The 19080-nt window shown below is 45.4% G+C and overlaps 1 protein-coding gene across 2 annotated transcripts in view; it reads left to right on the top strand.

Annotated features, from left to right (window-relative positions):
- The window catches only part of LOC308371501 (low-density lipoprotein receptor-related protein 1-like), a 74200-nt gene that overhangs the window by 6316 nt on the left and 48804 nt on the right, over nucleotides 1-19080 (top strand). The window contains exons 7-18 of one of the 2 annotated variants that reach the window (XM_080846431.1): nucleotides 57-107; nucleotides 1353-1520; nucleotides 2223-2405; nucleotides 2750-2947; nucleotides 3294-3539; nucleotides 7240-7437; nucleotides 11495-11699; nucleotides 12214-12378; nucleotides 13738-13982; nucleotides 16267-16398; nucleotides 17863-18090; nucleotides 18660-18834. In XM_080846431.1, the coding sequence (XP_080702557.1) occupies nucleotides 57-107; nucleotides 1353-1520; nucleotides 2223-2405; nucleotides 2750-2947; nucleotides 3294-3539; nucleotides 7240-7437; nucleotides 11495-11699; nucleotides 12214-12378; nucleotides 13738-13982; nucleotides 16267-16398; nucleotides 17863-18090; nucleotides 18660-18834 (2194 nt within the window). The remainder of the gene's footprint in view (nucleotides 1-56; nucleotides 108-1352; nucleotides 1521-2222; nucleotides 2406-2749; nucleotides 2948-3293; nucleotides 3540-7239; nucleotides 7438-11494; nucleotides 11700-12213; nucleotides 12379-13737; nucleotides 13983-16266; nucleotides 16399-17862; nucleotides 18091-18659; nucleotides 18835-19080) is intronic. The other variant, XM_080846432.1, reaches the window with a different exon arrangement.

Below are 19080 nucleotides of genomic sequence, written 5' to 3'. Positions count from 1 at the left end.
GTAATGTCATGTTTCCTGTGTCCTCCCTCTGTCTTCCGATTGGTTCTGTGTTGCAGAAAAGGATTGTGGGGACGGCTCTGATGAGTTGAATTGTCCGAATCCAACCGGTTAGTGCATAGATCGACATGCACCATATATGAACCATGTCCGCCAGGAAAACCCAAGCAATGGGATGCCATTGGCTGTTTGAGAGAGTAGGCGTGGCATAGGCAACTGAGAAAGAGATGATTGGCTCTCTGCCAAGTGCTGGACTTGAACAGATGCATAGACATAGTGAATGTCTTTATTTATCTTTTATCTGATTCATTATTTGAATATACGGCCTTTTAGAATTCTGTGCCGATTCTGTTCTTAAGTGCATAGTATCTTAGAATTGCGAGCTAATTATGGGCAAAACGCAATCATAAGAACTGTTAAAAAGCAGGCATTTGAGTAAGTCCAGCTGTCCTCTCTTCAGGAAAAGATAATTAGTTTAGTACATGAGTGAACGCTCTCACACCGAATGACTGTGATGCAGCCAATCCCTCCCCCCCATGGTGCATGGTCTGATCTATGCAGTTTCTGTGATTTACTTTTTTCTGTATTCATTCTTTACCATCATTGTCTGTTTTATGTGCCATAAGGCTTTGTTTATCCATTGCTGTTTGTTTTTGTAGATGCCATGTGTGTGTGAGTGGGTGAAATGAGTGTTTGTTTATGCTGCCTGAGTAGCAGAAATGTGTGGAGCGCAGTACAAATCTGACATGAAGATGGACTGGAGTGGCCTGTTGGGCTGTTGCCAGTTTGTAAAATCAGAGGCATAAAAGTTTGTGGGAGGCTCTGTGTGTGTGAGAGAGAGTGTGTGTATTTCAGCATATGTGTGTGTGTGTGTATAAGAGTGTGTGGGTGAGCATTGTGTTTGTATGTTTGTTTGTGCTTGTGAGTGAGAGAGAATGTGTGTGTGTGTGTGTGTGTGTGTGTGTGTGTGTGTGTGTGTGTGTGTGTGTGAGAGTTTATTTGAGCATATGTGTTTATGTGTTAGAGTGTGTGGGTGAGCATTGTGTTTGTATGTTTGTTTGTGCTTGTGAGTGAGAGCGTATGTGTGTGTCTGTGTGTCTGTGTGTGTGTGTGTGTGTGTGTGTGTGTGTGTGTGTGTGTGTGTGTGTGTGTGTGTGTGTGTGTGTGCGTGTGTGTATCTGTCTGGCGTTTGTGTGCGTGTTTGAGAGTGAGAGAGAGAGTGTGAGTGTATGCTTGTGGGAGCGTGTGTTGTGTGTGTATGTGAGTGTGTGTGAGTGTGTGCACTGTGTGTGTTGACCACACACACACAAACACACGTTGCAGCTGAGTTGTTGACTGTGTGTGCGTCGTTGCAGATAACGACTGCGGGGACAACAGTGACGAGGCGGGCTGCAGCCACTCCTGCTCAAGCTCGCAGTTCAAATGCAACAGTGGCCGCTGCATCCCCGACTACTGGACCTGCGATGGCGACAACGACTGTGGCGACTACAGCGACGAGACCCATGCCAACTGCACCAATCAGGGTGAGGACCTTAACACTCCCTCCACGATCACACGAGACTCTTCTAAATCATCCAATCAACATAAAGCCTTGTCTATATTTTTAGACTCAGAAGTGCTAATTACCCCTCTGGCTGATTGCACTGACAGAGGTGATGGTTGCACCAAAATCCTCAACCCCCTGTGTAAAGACTGATTATGATTTGGAAAGGTGTATAGACCCCTTTAAGAGGTTTAGATGAATCATTAATTCCACAGACGGACCATGAACGTCTTGAAAATGACAACGTAATGATAACCACACCTGGTTGTACTTCCAATTGAACAAGCATACGTTTAAAGCGTTTCTTTCTCTCTATCTCCATCTCTCTCTTCCCCCTTTGGCCATGTGCTGTATTGAGTTTGAGGTAAAGACACTAGTATGTTGTTTCCAGACCCTTTGTATCTTAATCCAGCCTCTGGCCCAATGCTTTCACATGTCTTGTCTCTCAATGTCATCACTTCATTTTGCCACTGTGTTCCTTACTTTCTCTCTTCACCTCCTTTACTCACTCCTTACATGTGTCTCTCCATTCTCTCTCTCTTGACCTCTTTTACTCACTCCTATACCTCTCCATTCTCTCTCTCTACCTCCTTTACTGACTTTTTACATGGGTCTCTCCATTCTCTCTCCCTACCTCCTTTAAACACTCCTAAATGTATCTCTCCCGTCTCTCTCCCTGCAGCCACTCGTCCTCCTGGCGGTTGTCACACCGATGAGTACCAGTGCCGCATGGATGGTCTGTGCATCCCCATGCGCTGGCGCTGCGACGGGGACACCGACTGCATGGACCTGAGCGACGAGAAGAACTGCGATGGCGTCACGCACATGTGTGACCCTTCCGTCAAGTTCGGCTGCAGAGACTCCGGTAAGTATGGCAGAAGGGGGGGATGTGGGTATTGTAGTTTTTGAGGGAGGTGAGATGTGTAGAGTAAAGGGTAGGAAGGTTGTCGGTCCGAACGTTTTGCTACATATCGCTCTCATGCTAGTTCACATTGTTATACATTAGCTATCTTATTAATGCTCATCATAAATCAGGTAACATCGACTATGCTGTTTGGTTTGAATGATAATTCTTTTTCTACGGTATAGTCATCTACAGTTATGTAGTTGGAAGGTTTTCTAAAAGTTAACCACCATAGTTTATGTAATTTGTTGAGGCAGGTTGGCTTGTCTTAATTCTGTACTCTTTGACCTTTGACCTTTGTGCAGCACGCTGCATCAGTAAGGCCTGGGTGTGTGACGGGGACAGTGACTGTGAGGACAACTCGGACGAGGACAACTGCGAGTCGCTCATGTGTAAGATGTCCCACCGTGTGTGTGCCAACGACTCCAGTATCTGCCTGCCCCAGGAGAGTGTGTGCAACGGCCACGTGGACTGCCCTGACGGCTCTGATGAGAAACTCTGTGGTACGCGGAGGAGAACCTCACTTTTCTGAGATTTAATATCCCCCTCATACAATACAAAAAAACATATGATTATGAAACTGTATGGCAAATACCTAGACGTGGAACATAACCCAATCAAGGGTTGGTTTTGTATGGCCTGATGCAGGATATGGGAAAAGATAGGATGTGATTAAATAAAATTGTGTTTAATGATAACGTTTTAATGTATCTGCTTCCCTTTATCAATCACTGCCTCCTCTTCTTCCATCTTTTCTTCTCTCTCTCTCTCTCTCTTTCTCTTGCTAAATTCTATTACTCTCTCTGTTCCTCTCCTCTTCCTCTTTTTTTTTTTCTCACCCTTCCTTAGACCTGTGCCAGTTGGTTAACGGCGGCTGCAGCCACAACTGCACGGTGGCGCCCGGTGAGGGCATCCTGTGCTCGTGCCCGCTGGGCATGGAGCTGGGCAGCGACAACAAGACGTGCCAGATCCAGGGCTTCTGCGCCAAGCACCTCAAGTGCAGCCAGCGCTGCGAGCAGGACAAGTTCAGTGTCAAGTGCTCCTGCTACGAGGGCTGGGTCCTGGAGCAGGACAAGGAGAGCTGCAAGAGCACAGGTGAGAGAGAGACAGAGAGTGGGGGAAGTAGAGAAAGAGAGAGTGAGAGAGAGAAAGAGAGAGAGAGAGGTCCTAGAGACAGACAAGGAGAGCTGCAAGAGTACTGGTGATGGAGAGCGTGGGAGGGATAAAGAGTGGGAGAGATTGACAGAGAGTGAGAGAGTGAGAGAGTGAGAGAGAGAGAGAGAGAGAGAGAGAGAAAGAGAGAGAGAGAGGTCCTAGAGACAGACAAGGAGAGCTGCAAGAGTACTGGTGATGGAGAGCGTGGGAGGGATAAAGAGTGGGAGAGATTGACAGAGAGTGAGAGAGTGAGAGAGTGAGAGAGAGAGAGAGAGAGAGAGAGAGAAAGAGATGGGTCCAGGAGCCAGACAAGGAGAGCTGCATAAGCTGGTGAGAGAGAGAGAGCGTGGAAGAGATAAAGAGTAGGAGAGGGAGAATCAGGGAGAGAGATAAGAAGAGTGTGGGAGAGAGAGAGAAAGATAAAGTGTGGGAGAAGGTTAGAGAGTAAAAAAAATGGGAGAGATGCATGAATAGGGGTTCACCTTAATTTAGGAAGGTGAAGAAAAAGTGAAGTAAGAAGCCTGAGGAAGGAGAAGTTGAGGGACTTGAAAGAGGGGGATGAAAAGTGAGGGTCAATGAATAAGAGGGTTCAACTGTGACTGGGGGAGCGAGGGGGGGTTGATAAGGGGAGAGAAAGCAATGGGTCTCACTACCAGGGCAGTTTGTGTGTCACCGGGTTCAACTCAGTTGAGGGAGGAAGAGATGCAACTGAAGACTTTTTCCATGATGGAGAGAGTGAGAAAGAACAGGGGAGACATAGAGGAGTGGTAGGCTTGGAAACAGATGGAATTTTCCAGAAAACAACAAAAAGAAGAGATGAAACAGACACTCCCAATCGGAGACAGTAGACAGCGCAGGACTTTCCCAGACAACTGTGCTCTCACCAAAGCTCTCTCCAGGAATAATTTCACAATAACAATCACACAAGCAGGAGATGGAGAGAGAGGAGAGGAGAGGAGAGGAGAGGAGAGGAGAGGAGAGGAGAGATTGATGACAGGGAGGGATGGGGATCAGAGAAGTGGTCTCTGGGTTTGGGATTAGAGGTGACAACCATGACGAACACTGAATCCAAACCATCGCATTCCAAATTCCAACGGACCCTCAACAAATCTGTTTTCCCTCTCATTTTTTTCTCTCTATCGTCCATCTTATTTTTAAGGAAATGGTGGTTTTCAATCAGGAATGAGAGTGGGAGGGAAGGGAGGAGAGGAGAGGAGAGGAGAGGAGAGAAGTGAATAGGGGTGAAGAGAGCGGGGGAGCGTACTCTTGGCAGGAAATGGTTAGGTTGGGTTTGGTGTGGTTTCTGAGTGGGCTTGCAATGTGAGAGGACCAGGAAGTACAGGGGATTTGCTTTGGCAGGAAGTCGTGTGGCTTTTTTTTTTTTTTTGTCAGTGGTCACGTAAACCCAACTAGTAGAATGGAGTGTTGACATGATGGACAGCATGGTGTGTGGAAGAGGAGAGGAAGAAGAGATAGAGAAGGCTGCAGATGAAAGGAGACCACAACATACACCATACACAGAGAGAGGGAGAGCGAAAGAGACAGACAGAGAGCGAACTGGATTTCTAGAGAGAGGGGGTAGGACAAAGACACTAACAGACAGTGAATAAGTCAGTGAAAGAGTGAGAGACAGGACCAGCATGACAGCGGTGACATTTTCTAGAAAGAGCTCGAAATGAGGAAGGAGGCAACGAATTATTGCCAGAGAATTGCCATCAGAATTGCCATCAGACCGTTTTAGGATGAGCGTCTACCATACTGTGAGCACATCAACCCATCTCACCACTCACCCCCCGCTCTTCCCACAGTGCTCGCCTGCGCAACATGTCGCCACGTCTTGCCTTGCAGCTTGCCTGCTCGCTAGAGATAAGACAGCCCAGGACAGCCTGTGTAAATCCTCATTAGCTCAGGATTAAAAAACACTAACTTCAACCTGCCCATTATCCTATTTCATTAAGAGGTGAACAAATGTGCTGTGTTTGACTTTATTACCGGCTCTAAATGAAGGAGAAGTCCCTTCATATTTCAGTGCATTCCCACCCACCACAAGGGGGGAAATGGGTCTGTCTCCAAGCAGACATGTTTTGTGAAATTATCTTGTTTAAAAATGATGTCGGCGGCAATTAATCACGTCCACTGGAAAACTGCCACAGGCCTGAGCTGTGTGACGTCTGTCTGTGTGTGGAAGCAGACATGTTTTGATTTTAGAAATAAGAAGGGGCAAGGCAAGTCTTGGCTGGTTTTCCGGTCATCCTAGAGGTGATTTCTGATGAAGTGTGTGTCTGACCTTGATGGAGAGGAAGCTGGTGTTGTGGGGACTGAGCTGCAGTAGCAGATGTCGGGGCGCCCCCCCCCCCCCCCCCCCCCCCCCCCCCCACCAGGGGCTGGGTTTATTCACTGGGGCCTCTCGAAGAAGGAGCCGCACTGATGAAGGATTCGTTCTGCCCTACAGCGGTGGGAGTGTATGTGGGTCAGGGAGGAGTCAGGGCTGGTTTGGTCTCTGCTCATAGCCCGACTAATAAGACACAGTCAGACCAGAGTGGTGGTGAAAATGCCGATAACGATTATAGTGATGGTGATGAACAATAGGAATGGTGAGGATGATGACCATGACGGTGCTGATTGTAACAATATTGTTGAGATTTATGACCCTGATGGTATTGGTCATAGATGATGGTGATGACCATAATGGAGTCAGTAGTGATGACACTGATGGTATTGGTCATAGATGATGGTGATGACCATAATGGACTCAGGAGTGATGACCCTGATGGAATGACTCATAGATGATGGTGATGACCATAATGGAGTCAGTAGTGATGACCCTGATGGAATGACTCATAGATGATGGTGATGACCATAATGGAGTCAGAAGTGATGACCCTGATGGTATTGGTCATAGATGATGGTGATGACCATAATGGAGTCAGTAGTGATGACCCTGATGGAATGACTCATAGATGATGGTGATGACCATAATGGAGTCAGTAGTGATGACCCTGATGGTATTGGTCATAGATGATGGTGATGACCATAATGGAGTCAGTAGTGATGACCCTGATGGTATTGGTCATAGATGATGGTGATGACCATAATGGAGTCAGTAGTGATGACCCTGATGGTATTGGTCATAGATGATGGTGATGACCATAATGGAGTCAGTAGTGATGACCCTGATGGTATTGGTCATAGATGATGGTGATGACCATAATGGAGTCAGGAGTGATGACCCTGATGGTATTGGTCATAGATGATGGTGATGACCATAATGGAGTCAGAAGTGATGACCCTGATGGAATGACTCATAGATGATGGTGATGACAATGGTGATTGCAGAAGTGCTGATATTGGTGGTGTGAGGAAGCCAGTGAAGAAGCCAATGGTGGACATGGATTATAGGGGCCAATCAGGGTAGACCCTGTTTGAAGTCAGCCATTCTACGAGTTAGAACAAAAACACAGAACCAGATGGTATTGCTAATGATGATGATGATGAGCCAAGGCTGCTCTTCTGTCGCTGTTATTGTTATAGCAGGTAGCTACAATATGCAAGTTGTAGCCATCTTGGCCCACCTAAATGAAAATGAATCCTGATGGTAGTGGCCATCGATGATGATGATGATCTCTCCCCCCCCACTCAGATCCTTTCAAGCCCTTCATCATCTTCTCCAACCGTCACGAGATCCGCCGGATCGACCTGCACAAGGGCGAGTTCAGCGTGCTGGTGCCAGGCCTGAGGAACACCATCGCCCTGGACTTCCACCTCAACGAGAGCACCCTCTACTGGACCGACGTGGTAGAGGACAAGATCTACCGCGGCAAACTGTCCGAGAGCGGAGGTGAGTGGCCCCACAAGACAGCAAACCAGTTCTGTCATCTGGGTGCGTTTTCCTTAGAGGTAGTCAAGAGAGTCAAAAGTAGGCTAGATATGCAATTCAGCAAGAAATGCAAAGGCTGATTGCTCAACATTAGCAGACCCTCGCCCAGACAATCAGCATCAATTATAATTATCAGCATACAGCACACTGCATTCAAAATTAGATGAGTCATCAACGACGCTCGTCTGGGGTATTTTTGAAGTAAATGAATACAGATTATATGACTAAATACCAGCCCACTTGCTGCCATTGTTCTCTGTGATTCAGAAATGTCATAACCCTCTTTATTGCAAGTCTCTATCACAGCTATTGTTCCAGGCTTAAACAGTCCGGGAAAACCGAATGTATAGAATGGCTTGTTCTAGAATGTATAGAATGGCTTGTTCAAGAATGTATAGAAAAGCTTGTTTTAAAGCGAGTAATCGCAAACAATAACACGGATACCACCCAGTAGAAGGGAAATGGTTCCACAACAAAGCAATACTGCACTAAAGCCACATGACAGATCCTGTTGACCAGGTAACAGTATTTTATGTAATATAACTTTATAAAACAAACCCATGTATTAATCACAGTTCAGTCAAGGTACATCATGGTGTCTTTAAAGTTGTATAAAGAAAGAATGGGCATTTAAAGAAAAAAATACTACACCCCTCTCCGCACACACACACACACACACACACACACACACACACACACACACACACACACACACAAACACCTCATTAACACACACAGTGAAACCATCTATTGAGCATTTATTTGGTATTATGTTGTCTGTGGGAATGGACACCAAAAGTTAAAGTCAAATCGTTCTTCAATCCCCCAGCGACCTTGTACACTAATCTTTGAAGTGGGAATCACACTTTCTCCCCTTTGTTATCAGAGAAAGTCCTTACTCAAACTGTCCCATGTTAGGATATTTTATATCATCCACAAGTGGTTGTGATCACTTTCAACCCAAGACAAACGTTTATTGGTGAGCTGATTTTGACACAATAACCTTCGCTTTAGGCTAGCAAACAGTGATTCCTGGTTGCGATGGTTGTCTTGTCTAGTTGCTATACTAGCTAACTTGCTAGCTAGCTAAGAAAACGTTTAAATAAACCTTAAAAGTTCCATTTGATGAAATGGTAGCTATTTATCTAGCTTATGTCAAAGCTCTTTAATTGAACTTATGTCCTTATAATAGGATAAGATAGAAACCTATCACAGGGTGCCTGTGGAGCTTTATTTTAACATGAGACATGAGTTCATCTTACACAAACTGTTGAAATGGTTCCCTAAGCTACAGATAGCCAGGATAGTTCATAGGTAGGTTAACTAGACCGTGCATGTTGCAGGTTCACGCTCTGTAGCATCCATCAAATAGGCTACGGTCTCTGGGAATACACAACACCTGTTATGTCATGGTTATGGAAGACTGTTCGTGAATGAAAATGTGTTATCTATCCCATGTTGTTTTTACCTGATGTATGAATGGGATTTGTATGTGAAAGACAGAGAGATCCAATCACTTTACATGGCAGAATTACTGTGCGGTTCTTTCCAGGTGAAGACAAATGCATTCCGCAATATAGTCCACATCCGAATATTAACTGCAGGGCTGCAGAAATGTTACAAAATCAATTTATAAACGGCGGTTTATAGTCAGGAAATTACAGGTGTGACTTTTTGATTGGCAGGTTAGTGACCTGCGGTTGATTCCCACTCTCTCTTCCCATTGGCTATCTAGTTGCCTGATTTTAGGTCTAGAGTTTGGAACCTTGTAAACCCTCCGGAACGGTTTGGTAATACCCCCTGTCCACCGTCATGGAGAAGTGGGTTGCATTGCACAAAACACTGCACTGGATCTATCTTTTCTGCTCCTGTTTTTATGATCCTGCTATGGGTCTTGAAAATCCTGTGGGAGCGATATCCTTGCAAGTGCGATGCCTGTGCCTGTTTTAAAGAGACAAGACAATGAAGCAGGGACGAATTTCTTTCCCATCACAAAAGACATGCACAGTCTAACCAACGTCATATCCAGTTTATTAATACGTTTCTGTTCAAAACAAGTTACATAATTGTCCTTGGCTGAGACTTTCAAATGTGTGTGTAATTAAGGTTCGGAAGCCTCACTCGATTCAAAGAGCAGAGCCCCACTTGCAAGCTGGTAAATAAAGGATCTTTGAACTTTGCTGCAGAGTGTTCACGTCTGACTAAAATATTAAGAGTGAATTCTTTCCCACCACAGTCCCAGCAGGTCCCAACCCCGTTGCGCTCCAGAGATGCGGAGTACAATTGCTAGTCTTTGATCATTTTCCTTCTGAGGGTAACTTAAGTTTTCCCCCCTATGAGGTGATTAAGGTTGCTTAATTGTTCACACCGGCAATCATACACCAATTCGTTTTTGGATCAGGGGTTTCAGATTTGCTGGTTGAAGGGATGTCACATCTTACCATATCATTGTATCTCCTTGTCAATGTTGAAATCTGTGAGTGCTGAGCTTGTGAGACCCAGCCCCCTGGGAATATTGGATAGGCCCATCTCATTCACAGCCATCTTAACGTCCGTACCAAAGCCAGAGGCGTCCAGCTGGGAACTAAAAGACCACCAGTGGAGAGCAGCAGTGTCTCCTGCAGGATGAATCGAATGAGCCGTAAGGCAGGATTGGAAAACAAACTCTCCACCCACAAGCATTTCAAGAGGGCCAAAAATATAATATTTTTACACAAAAGATCTCCGGAACCACCTGCTGTTTTCTATCCAAATGTTTCATCACAGTGTGCGGTGAAATCTGGTTACCTTGTTATGTTTGCAGCTCCCCAGCAGGGTGGCTGGAAGGGCACAGAAGCATCTGCCGTACCTACCAGCAGCCAGGCAAAAGCAATCAATCACAGAGTGCATAGCGATCTCACGGCAAGGCAAAGGCAATCAGTCTAAACTACAGGCCCGCTTTCAAAAGGATAAAACAATCAATCGAATCAAATCTGTAGAGCAGGCTCTTGTCTATCATCACTGAAAGAGATCCAAATGACTGTGTGTGTGTGTGTGTGTGTGTGTGTGTGTGTGTGTGTGTGTGTGTGTTTGTGTGTTTGTGTGTTTGTGTTTGTGAGTGTGTGTTTGTGTGTGTGTGCCCACCAGCTAACATAATAGCCAGTGTGTTGTTTGCCCATTACAGCCATAGGATGAAGAGATGAGATGGTGGGTGTAAAGCAGATAGAAACATAGTGGTTGTCCTCCTCTGCTGCACCCATCTCTCTCGGCATGTCCAAACATATCATAAATAGGACAGACGTGGGGGTGGGACGGGGACGGGGAGTGAGGAGGGAGTCATTGCAGACACCTCGACATGTGTTTCTGTGTGTGTGTGTGTGTGTGTGTGTGTGTGTGTGTGTGTGTGTGTGTGTGTGTGTGTGCCTGTGTGTAAAAATCAATCGAGTGCTATTGAGATGAGCAGACAAACAGGTAGACCCACTGGAGCAGCGCTGTGAATATGAGCGCCGCCTCATTGTGTTTCAGTTTGGGGAAATAAACCCGAAATGAATTGAAATTCAGTTAGCCGAGTCCCCATAGGAAACAATACGCACAGACAATTGAATTTCCCTCCCCAGAAGGTAAATTGAATGAACGTCAGCCCTGATGTTGGGCTGAGAAGGGAAATGAGACAGGTTGGCCACTCTAATGTCTCCCCCCACATGGCCATAGCATTGCAGCCTACAGGCAACGTGTCTATTTGAACTGTCAACATTTCAAACACTTTTGTGAGAGCCCTCAGGTAGCAAGCATATGTCAGCATTTTATCTTGCTCAGCACATTGCAGCATTGCATTTATCTCTTGGTAAGTAATCTTTCTCTCTCTGCTTCTCTCTCTCTGCCTTCCTCCATCTCTCTGTCTCTCTTTCTGTCTCTGTCGTTTTCTGTCTGTGTGTCCTACTGTCTGCCTCTCTCTCTCTCTCTTTTTCTCTCGCCTCTCTGTCTCTCTATCTCTCTCTTTATCTGTCTCTCCTCTGTCTCATCTCATCATCCCCTGCAGTCCTGCTCAATTTCGATGTGGTCATCCAGTATGGTCTGGCTACTCCCGAGGGCCTTGCGGTGGACTGGATCGCCGGGAACATCTACTGGGTGGAGAGCAATCTGGACCAGATCGAGGTGGCCAAGCTCGATGGCACCATGAGGACCACCCTGCTGGCTGGAGAGGTGGAGCATCCCCGGGCCATCGCCCTCGACCCCCGCGAAGGGTAATTTTTTTTAAACACATTGTTGCCATGGAAACTGAGAGGAAAATACACGCCTCTCTGTGTCTCCATAGAAAGATTCAGCTGAGGGGAATTCAAATAAGTCTTTTCATGAACTGATTCTCTGGAGAACCTGGGATGGTTCCTCAGTGTATACGTGCTGAATAAGTTCTAGAATGCATTGTGTATTCTCAGAGCGGACTAAAGACAGGGCTACAGTCATTTCTAGCAGTTGTTGTACAGCGGCCATTGACTCTCATTCTGAGGATTCTCAGTTCAGGTGACACTGGCCTGGAACTAGAGAAATCTCCTCAGCTGGATGGGTTTAGAGTAGAGGTTCTGTCTGTTATTCCTTAAGCAATACTACCCTTTGCAAGCTGTGCTTTTCTCTTTGTTCCATTTTCATGTTAGCTCTCCTTCTCTGACATCTGTTCTTCATTTGGTTGACTCCCTTTCTCCCTCCGTTGCTCTCTCTCTCCCTCCTTCTCTCTCCCTCTCTCTGTCTCCCTTCTCTCAGTATCCTCTTCTGGACAGACTGGGATGCCAGTATGCCACGGATCGAGGCTGCCTCCATGAGCGGTGAGGGCCGGCGGTTAGTCCATAAGGAGACGGGCAACGGCGGCTGGCCCAACGGCCTCACCGTTGACTACCTGGAGCGCCGCATCCTCTGGATCGATGCCAGGTCAGGACCAGAACCAGAGCCTGCAACAGTGGACTCTTTGCTTTTTTAACCCCCCCTATACAAACAGATGTGCAGTGAAACAGACACAAACATATAGGGGTGGGAATCTCTTGGCACCTCACGATTCGATTCCTATTCAGAGGTCAACGATTCGATTCTAAATCGATTTTAAACCGATTATCGATTTCAACATGAAATAGATGTGTAAAAAATAAATAAAAAAATTACTTTTTTTTTTTTGTACACATCCATTTTATGTTGAAATGCAAGCTGCATCGATTATTGCATCGCTCATAGAAAGTCAAAATTGTGACAAGAAAAAGCTTTTTCTCTAATAAAGCAAATAGAGAAGGTAATTCATCTGTTGATTTTCTTTAATTATCAAACACAAAGGTTTTTAAGGTTTTTTTTATTTTTTTATTACAAAATCGATTATAAACTTTACTGAATCAAGACAGAATCGTTTTAGAGAGAATCAAGAAAAATTGATTAATCGATTTTTTCCCCCACCCCTACAAACATACACACACACACACACACACACACACACACACACAGAGACCCGCACTCGCATACACACACCCATACTCTCAAAGCCTGCCTGTTTTTACCCCACCCCTAACCAAACAAACAGACACACACACACACACACACACACACACACACACACACACCCACACACACACACACACACACACACACACACACACACACACACACACACACACACACACACACACACACACACACAAACACAATCAAACATCCTTTCTATACTTGGGATACTTTCTCTACTTTCTATACTATGCATGAGGTAGTACACCACTTCATTCTAAGGCTGCCTCCCAGCACAAAGCAATGCAGAAGCAGTGTTCAGATGTTGTCCCATTTGCATCATCGGAGCATCAGTGAGGCATGAGTGGAGCCACTTCAGCTTGGATGAGGCTGTATTTCCTGAGACACTCAGTGGGGCCTGGCAATGGAGACGCTGTCTTCCGTGTTTTATTAATCAGGGCAGTGTGTGTTTTATGGTTGTATCAGCCTGCCAGTTCAAGCGTTTTACAGCCTTTCTAATGAGACACTGGCTTTAGGGGCTCGTTTGCCAACCGTGATGGTTGTATATCACGCTGGAGACGGCCAGCCAAGCAGCCACGCCATACCGATCGCCCAGGGCGGTGAACACTTTTCGTTTCACTCTTCCATTTATTTGATTTAGCAGACATTTGTATCCAAAGCCATTTGCACTACAGATGCGTTTTCCCTTCAGCATTTATATTTCATCACTCTGCCTAGGTATCAAACCCACGGTCTTGCTAGAGCACTTCTAGATTTCAATAGTTCTCATTCTTGTATTTCCAGGTCTGATGCTATTTACTCTGCCAAGTACGACGGTTCCGGGCTGATCGAGGTGCTGAGGGGACACGAGTACCTGTCGCACCCATTCGCCGTCACCATGTACGGGGGAGAGGTTTACTGGACGGACTGGCGCACCAACACTCTGGCCAAGGCCAACAAGTGGACCGGAAACAACGTGACGGTGGTGCAGAGGACCAACACGCAGCCTTTCGACCTGCAGGTGTACCATCCCTCAAGGCAGCCCCAGGGTAAGACGCACTGGATGCTCTCTTAAAGGTGCAGTCCTCGATACTGGTGAAAAGATTGTTGATGTTTGAGCTCAACAGCCAATCAAACACCCCTCCATTCCATCCCCCGGAAGCCACGTTGTTGATTGGCTGACTCATGTATAGCTCGGTCCACGTTGATTGTTTCCCATTATCAGAGCCAAGGTGGTATTCCCAAGAACGTGGATTAGTGACAAACCTTGCAAAACAAAACCATAAGGCTCTTCTATTAGGAGGTTCACCACTACGAGTGAACTTACCCAGGTGTGACACTAAACCACATACCCCCCTGAACTGTACAGAAGCTTTAATTCATCATCTAGGACTGCACCTTTACATTAACACGTGCAGAAAACTCAAGCCTAAATATACTCACAAAAATAACTTAAAAATACACCGGGAAAAAAACATGGCAGGTGTTTACGTTTGTTTTTGGGGTCCCTTTAAAAAAAAAAAAAGGTTGTCTGAAAATGGAGTGAATTATAATTTTTTCATTCACTTGAATAAATGTGCTTAATTCCAGACTTAACACTTATACTTACACTAGCCGAGTTAAACGTCAAGACGCGTTTTCTTGGCTAAAGTTGTTACCTGTCTGTTGCTGTGCTTGAGTAAGGCTGTCTTGGCGTGTTATCCTCCCAGACAGCTCTGCCATTGACCCCCACTGTCACCTTTGGCCTCTTAGACCCCTGACCCCCCGGATGGCCAGTCACTCCACGTCAGGAAAGTTAACAGACTGACTGTGTCACACGGCGTGACTCCTGATTACCTCCTGCTTCAGGCCTGCTAGTGTAGGAAGGACGGTTTTACGACTGGTGTGTGAACTGTTTACTCAAAACAGCCCGAATGCTTGAGCGTGATACAAAACGTTTGGGTAATGCTCCATCAGGGATTATCTAAATTGCTGAGAGCACTCTTAGTCTTCTCACATCTAATGGAGCAGCATGCCTGTTACCTTTCAGCGCCTGCTCCTCTTTAATTACAGAGAGCCAACATGCCTGGCTAGTCTAGACAGCAAAATATTCTCACAGTAAATTATGTAACAGCTTGTCATCCTAATACAGTATAATTGCATAGTTTGTTGTACTCAACGAGTTCCAATAATGTTATATGATTTAGTGTTTGGATTCATTTGGTTTAGTATTACAAGTTTATAGTGGCTTTGTCCAGCCTGACCGTTTCCAAACTGTAGTCACTGTCTTAACACGCATGGTCATGTCAGTTACACAAGGAGAGAATGCATGTACATCGCCATCTTTTACTGGAAAGAGCCAGTGGGCAAAGCAGTTCATATGATAACCAACATCCGTAGGGATCCAGAAGCAGTGTGGTGCACCACTATATCAGTATCAAACCCCTCGCCTTGGTGATGTTAATATTTAGAGAGGAAGACCCTCCTATCCAACAAGAAGGTAAGAGAGATATAGGGTGATTCACACAACTAAGAAACTAAGCAGTCAGACTAGACATAAATAGTCATTACTAGAACGGTAGAAAGCTAAAGTACAATAACACGTGGGTTAGCTCTGGGACTGTGAGCTATATAAGTGAGTCTGGTTTATAGTTTTGAGCTGTATTATAGGGGCTGATTTGGGCCATTTTTTTCATGAACTAGCCATCTCTGGTGCCCACCCTCTGCACGTCTGCTGGGAGGAGAGGGGGATTATGGGGGAAGTGGCAGGGGGCTGTCATGATTGGCGGCTGGAGTTATCTGCCATGTCAGCGCAGGAGTGCTGAGGGGCCGCGGCCGTCACCAGTGTTTATCTGGCGAGGAAGGGGAGTGAGAGAAATGGCATAGGACAGCTGTTTACTCACACGCTCACGCTCACCAGGCAACACACACACACACACACACACACGCACACACCCTAATGATGGGGATCAGCCAACATGTGTGTGTGTGTGTGTGTGTGTGTGGTGTGTTTGCTCTCACACTTCTCTCCTTCTCACAGTCTTTCTTGTCCCTCATAAGAAGGGTGCTGCATCAAGCTAGCACTGGTACTGTACAGTCTACTTCCAGCACCACTTTTATTTCTGATTTGTTTATTCCTGAAGGAAGTTGAGCAGATCACATGCTCAGCTGAGAGACATACTGTATCTTTAGCATATTCTGACACATTCTCTCCCTCTATCATCACTCCATAAATTACTGAATGTATCTTTCTCCCCCCTTTCTACCACTCTCTCATTATTCCTTCCCCATGTGATTCTCATTTTGTTGTTCTCTCTCTCTCACTCTCTCTCTCTCTCTCTCTCTCTCTCTCAGCTCCTAACCCATGTGAGGGTAATGGAGGATTGGGTCCATGCTCCCACCTCTGTTTGATCAACTACAACCAGACCTTCGCTTGCGCCTGTCCCCATCTGATGCGTCTGGCACAGGACAAGCACACCTGCTTCGGTAAGACCTGTGTTGCCATGACAACAGTCAATGCTTGCCTGTCGCCAAATTGACCTCTGTAATCCTTCACCATACCTTCTTGAATGGATCAAATACGTTTTAGGCAGATTCTTCAAGTGTTTTCTCAAATAATTTAACATTGTTACATTAATTGTGTCTCCGATCAAAAATGACTGGGCCAAAACTGTACTACTTAGTTTTATGAGCGAAAATGAATGGATTAGTTGTTAGATGTCACATTTAATGCAGTCAGTTGAATGTTAATATCAATAGGTTTGCATTTTCATCATAAATTACACTGGTCATTTTTGACCTAATTATTATGGGGTACAATTACAGATTTTATTATGTATATTTTATGTATAATTTAAATTTGTGTTTAACATAAATAATCCTCAGATTTAGATTTGCACTAGTTACTGTATGTTAAAATATTGTGTAAATGTCCCTTATTTTGAATAAAACCGATCGGTGCATCATTAACAGGGGGCTTGAAAACTAGAAATGAGATTCAATTGTTAAAAAACTGTTATAAAAACAATTACTTTCATCTTAAGAGAGCTTTAAATAAATAAGCATTATTAACGTTTATATCAGGCCAGTAAATTCCGACCAGAACCACAAGTATAACCATGTTGTGAACACAGCATGAGGGAAGAAAGTGTTGCATACGCTGTATTTTGAAAAAGGGCCTTGTTTAAGTGGACACTCAATGCTAAACTACGGCAGAATAATTTGTTTGAGTGCAGCAATGCACTTCGACCATAAAGTAGCCTTGCCCTGTCCATTATAAAGCTGTTTACACACACACACACACACACACACACACACACACACACACACACACACACACACACACACTCTTACTGACAGAAAGGTCCAATGAATCTCTCATCTTTCATCTCTCCTATCTTCCTCCTCTCCTTCTTTCATACTCCGTCAGTTCAGTTTATTTGTCTTTTCCTGTCTCCCTCCTTCCTTCCCTCTCTTTCTCTCTCTCTCTCTCTCTGTCTCCCTACCCCTCTTTTTCATTCTCTTCCTCTCCTTCTCTCCCGTGTGTCAGCTCTGTTTGGGTTGGCACGAGGTAGATACAGGAGTTTACACAAAGCTTCTGTCTGCTTCTGGATTACGTTCACAGAGCTCACAGAGTCTGTGTGTGTGTGTGTGTGTGTGTGTGTGTGTGTGTGTGTGTGTGTGTGTGTGTGTGTGTGTGTGTGTGTGTGAAATGAGAGAAAGGATACGGGATTGTGCCTGTGGGTGCCTTCTAGGCTGCCTGTTTTGAGCGCAAACAGTGTACTGTGTGTGTATGTGCACTTTGGGTGAGTGTGTACTGTATGTGTGCATGTGTGTGTGGACCACGTACCACTTCCCGTGGCATACTGTGTGTGTGTGTGTGTGTTTGACTTGCTGCTGTATGCTACCTTTGTGTGTTTGTCACACACGCTCCTCTCTCTGTCCAATCAGAGTCTCGTCAGTTCCTGCTGTACGCCCGTCAGATCGAGATCCGCGGCGTGGACCTCTACAACCCCTACTACAACTACATCATCTCATTCACCGTGCCCGACATCGACAACGTGACGGTGGTGGACTACGACGCCCAGGAGATGCGAATCTACTGGTCGGACGTCCGCACGCAGACCATCAAGCGCGCCTTCATCAACGGCACAGGCGTGGAGACCGTGGTGTCAGCCGGTAAGGTCCTGTGTGAGGTGTGGGGTCACACGTTGCATCACACAGGTCACGCATCACATTCCCACTGATTGAAAAAAGAGCAGGTGGATAAATCTGCCTGTTGAAATTTGCAAGGGCTGTGTATTCTGTTGCTTATCTAAGTAGCTTAGCCATGTATTGCGGATTCATTTTGGTAAAACAAATGTATTTATGTAGAATCACAGCATCGAAAGGTGCTTCTTGTCCTACCTGAGTAAGTGAACCATTAAAGGTTTCTACGTTTCTGACAGACAGGGAGTATTTTTTATGGATAAAGTTCCAGCAAGTGCTCATTATCTAAAACTTCATGCAAGGCCCTGTGCTACCAAGAACTGTTGTAAAGTTACTTGTTCAAAGAATTCTACAAAGATTCCTTCATCACAAAGTTCTTTGGAAAGTATTACATGACAACCGAAGATCTCTTTTTCTACATGTGTGTGATGTTCACAGTATACAATCCTAAGCACACACTCTAGCACTTGTTTACCCCTATATAATTCCTCTTGGTCGTAACATCGCTGTCACTTCCTGTATTATGATTGGTTCTTCAGACCTGCCTAATGCCCATGGCTTGGCGGTGGACTGGGTCTCTCGGAACCTTTTCTGGACCAGCTATGATGCAAACAAGAAACAGATTAACGTGGCTCGCCTGGACGGCTCCTTCAAGAATGCAGTGATCCAGGGCCTGGACAAACCTCACTGCCTGGTGCTGCACCCCATTCTAGGGTGAGTAGTGTGGGCACACAATTCATTATTATTATTATTATTATTATTATATACATCAACAAATGTGCCCCTACACACATACCCAAATACACACACATGCACACAAACATGCACATGCATGCAAGCCACAGTAGATAGATCCTAACTGTCTGTTACAATGGCCACACAAACAATTGCACTTACACAGAATCAAACACACACAAACACACACACACACAAATAAACACAAACACACACACACACAAA

The sequence above is a fragment of the Sprattus sprattus genome (assembly GCF_963457725.1).
Source record: "Sprattus sprattus genome assembly, chromosome: 10".
Classification (NCBI taxonomy): Eukaryota; Metazoa; Chordata; class Actinopteri; order Clupeiformes; family Clupeidae; genus Sprattus; species Sprattus sprattus.
Note: the sequence above shows the minus strand (reverse complement) of the source record. Positions and strands in the feature narration are given on the sequence as shown.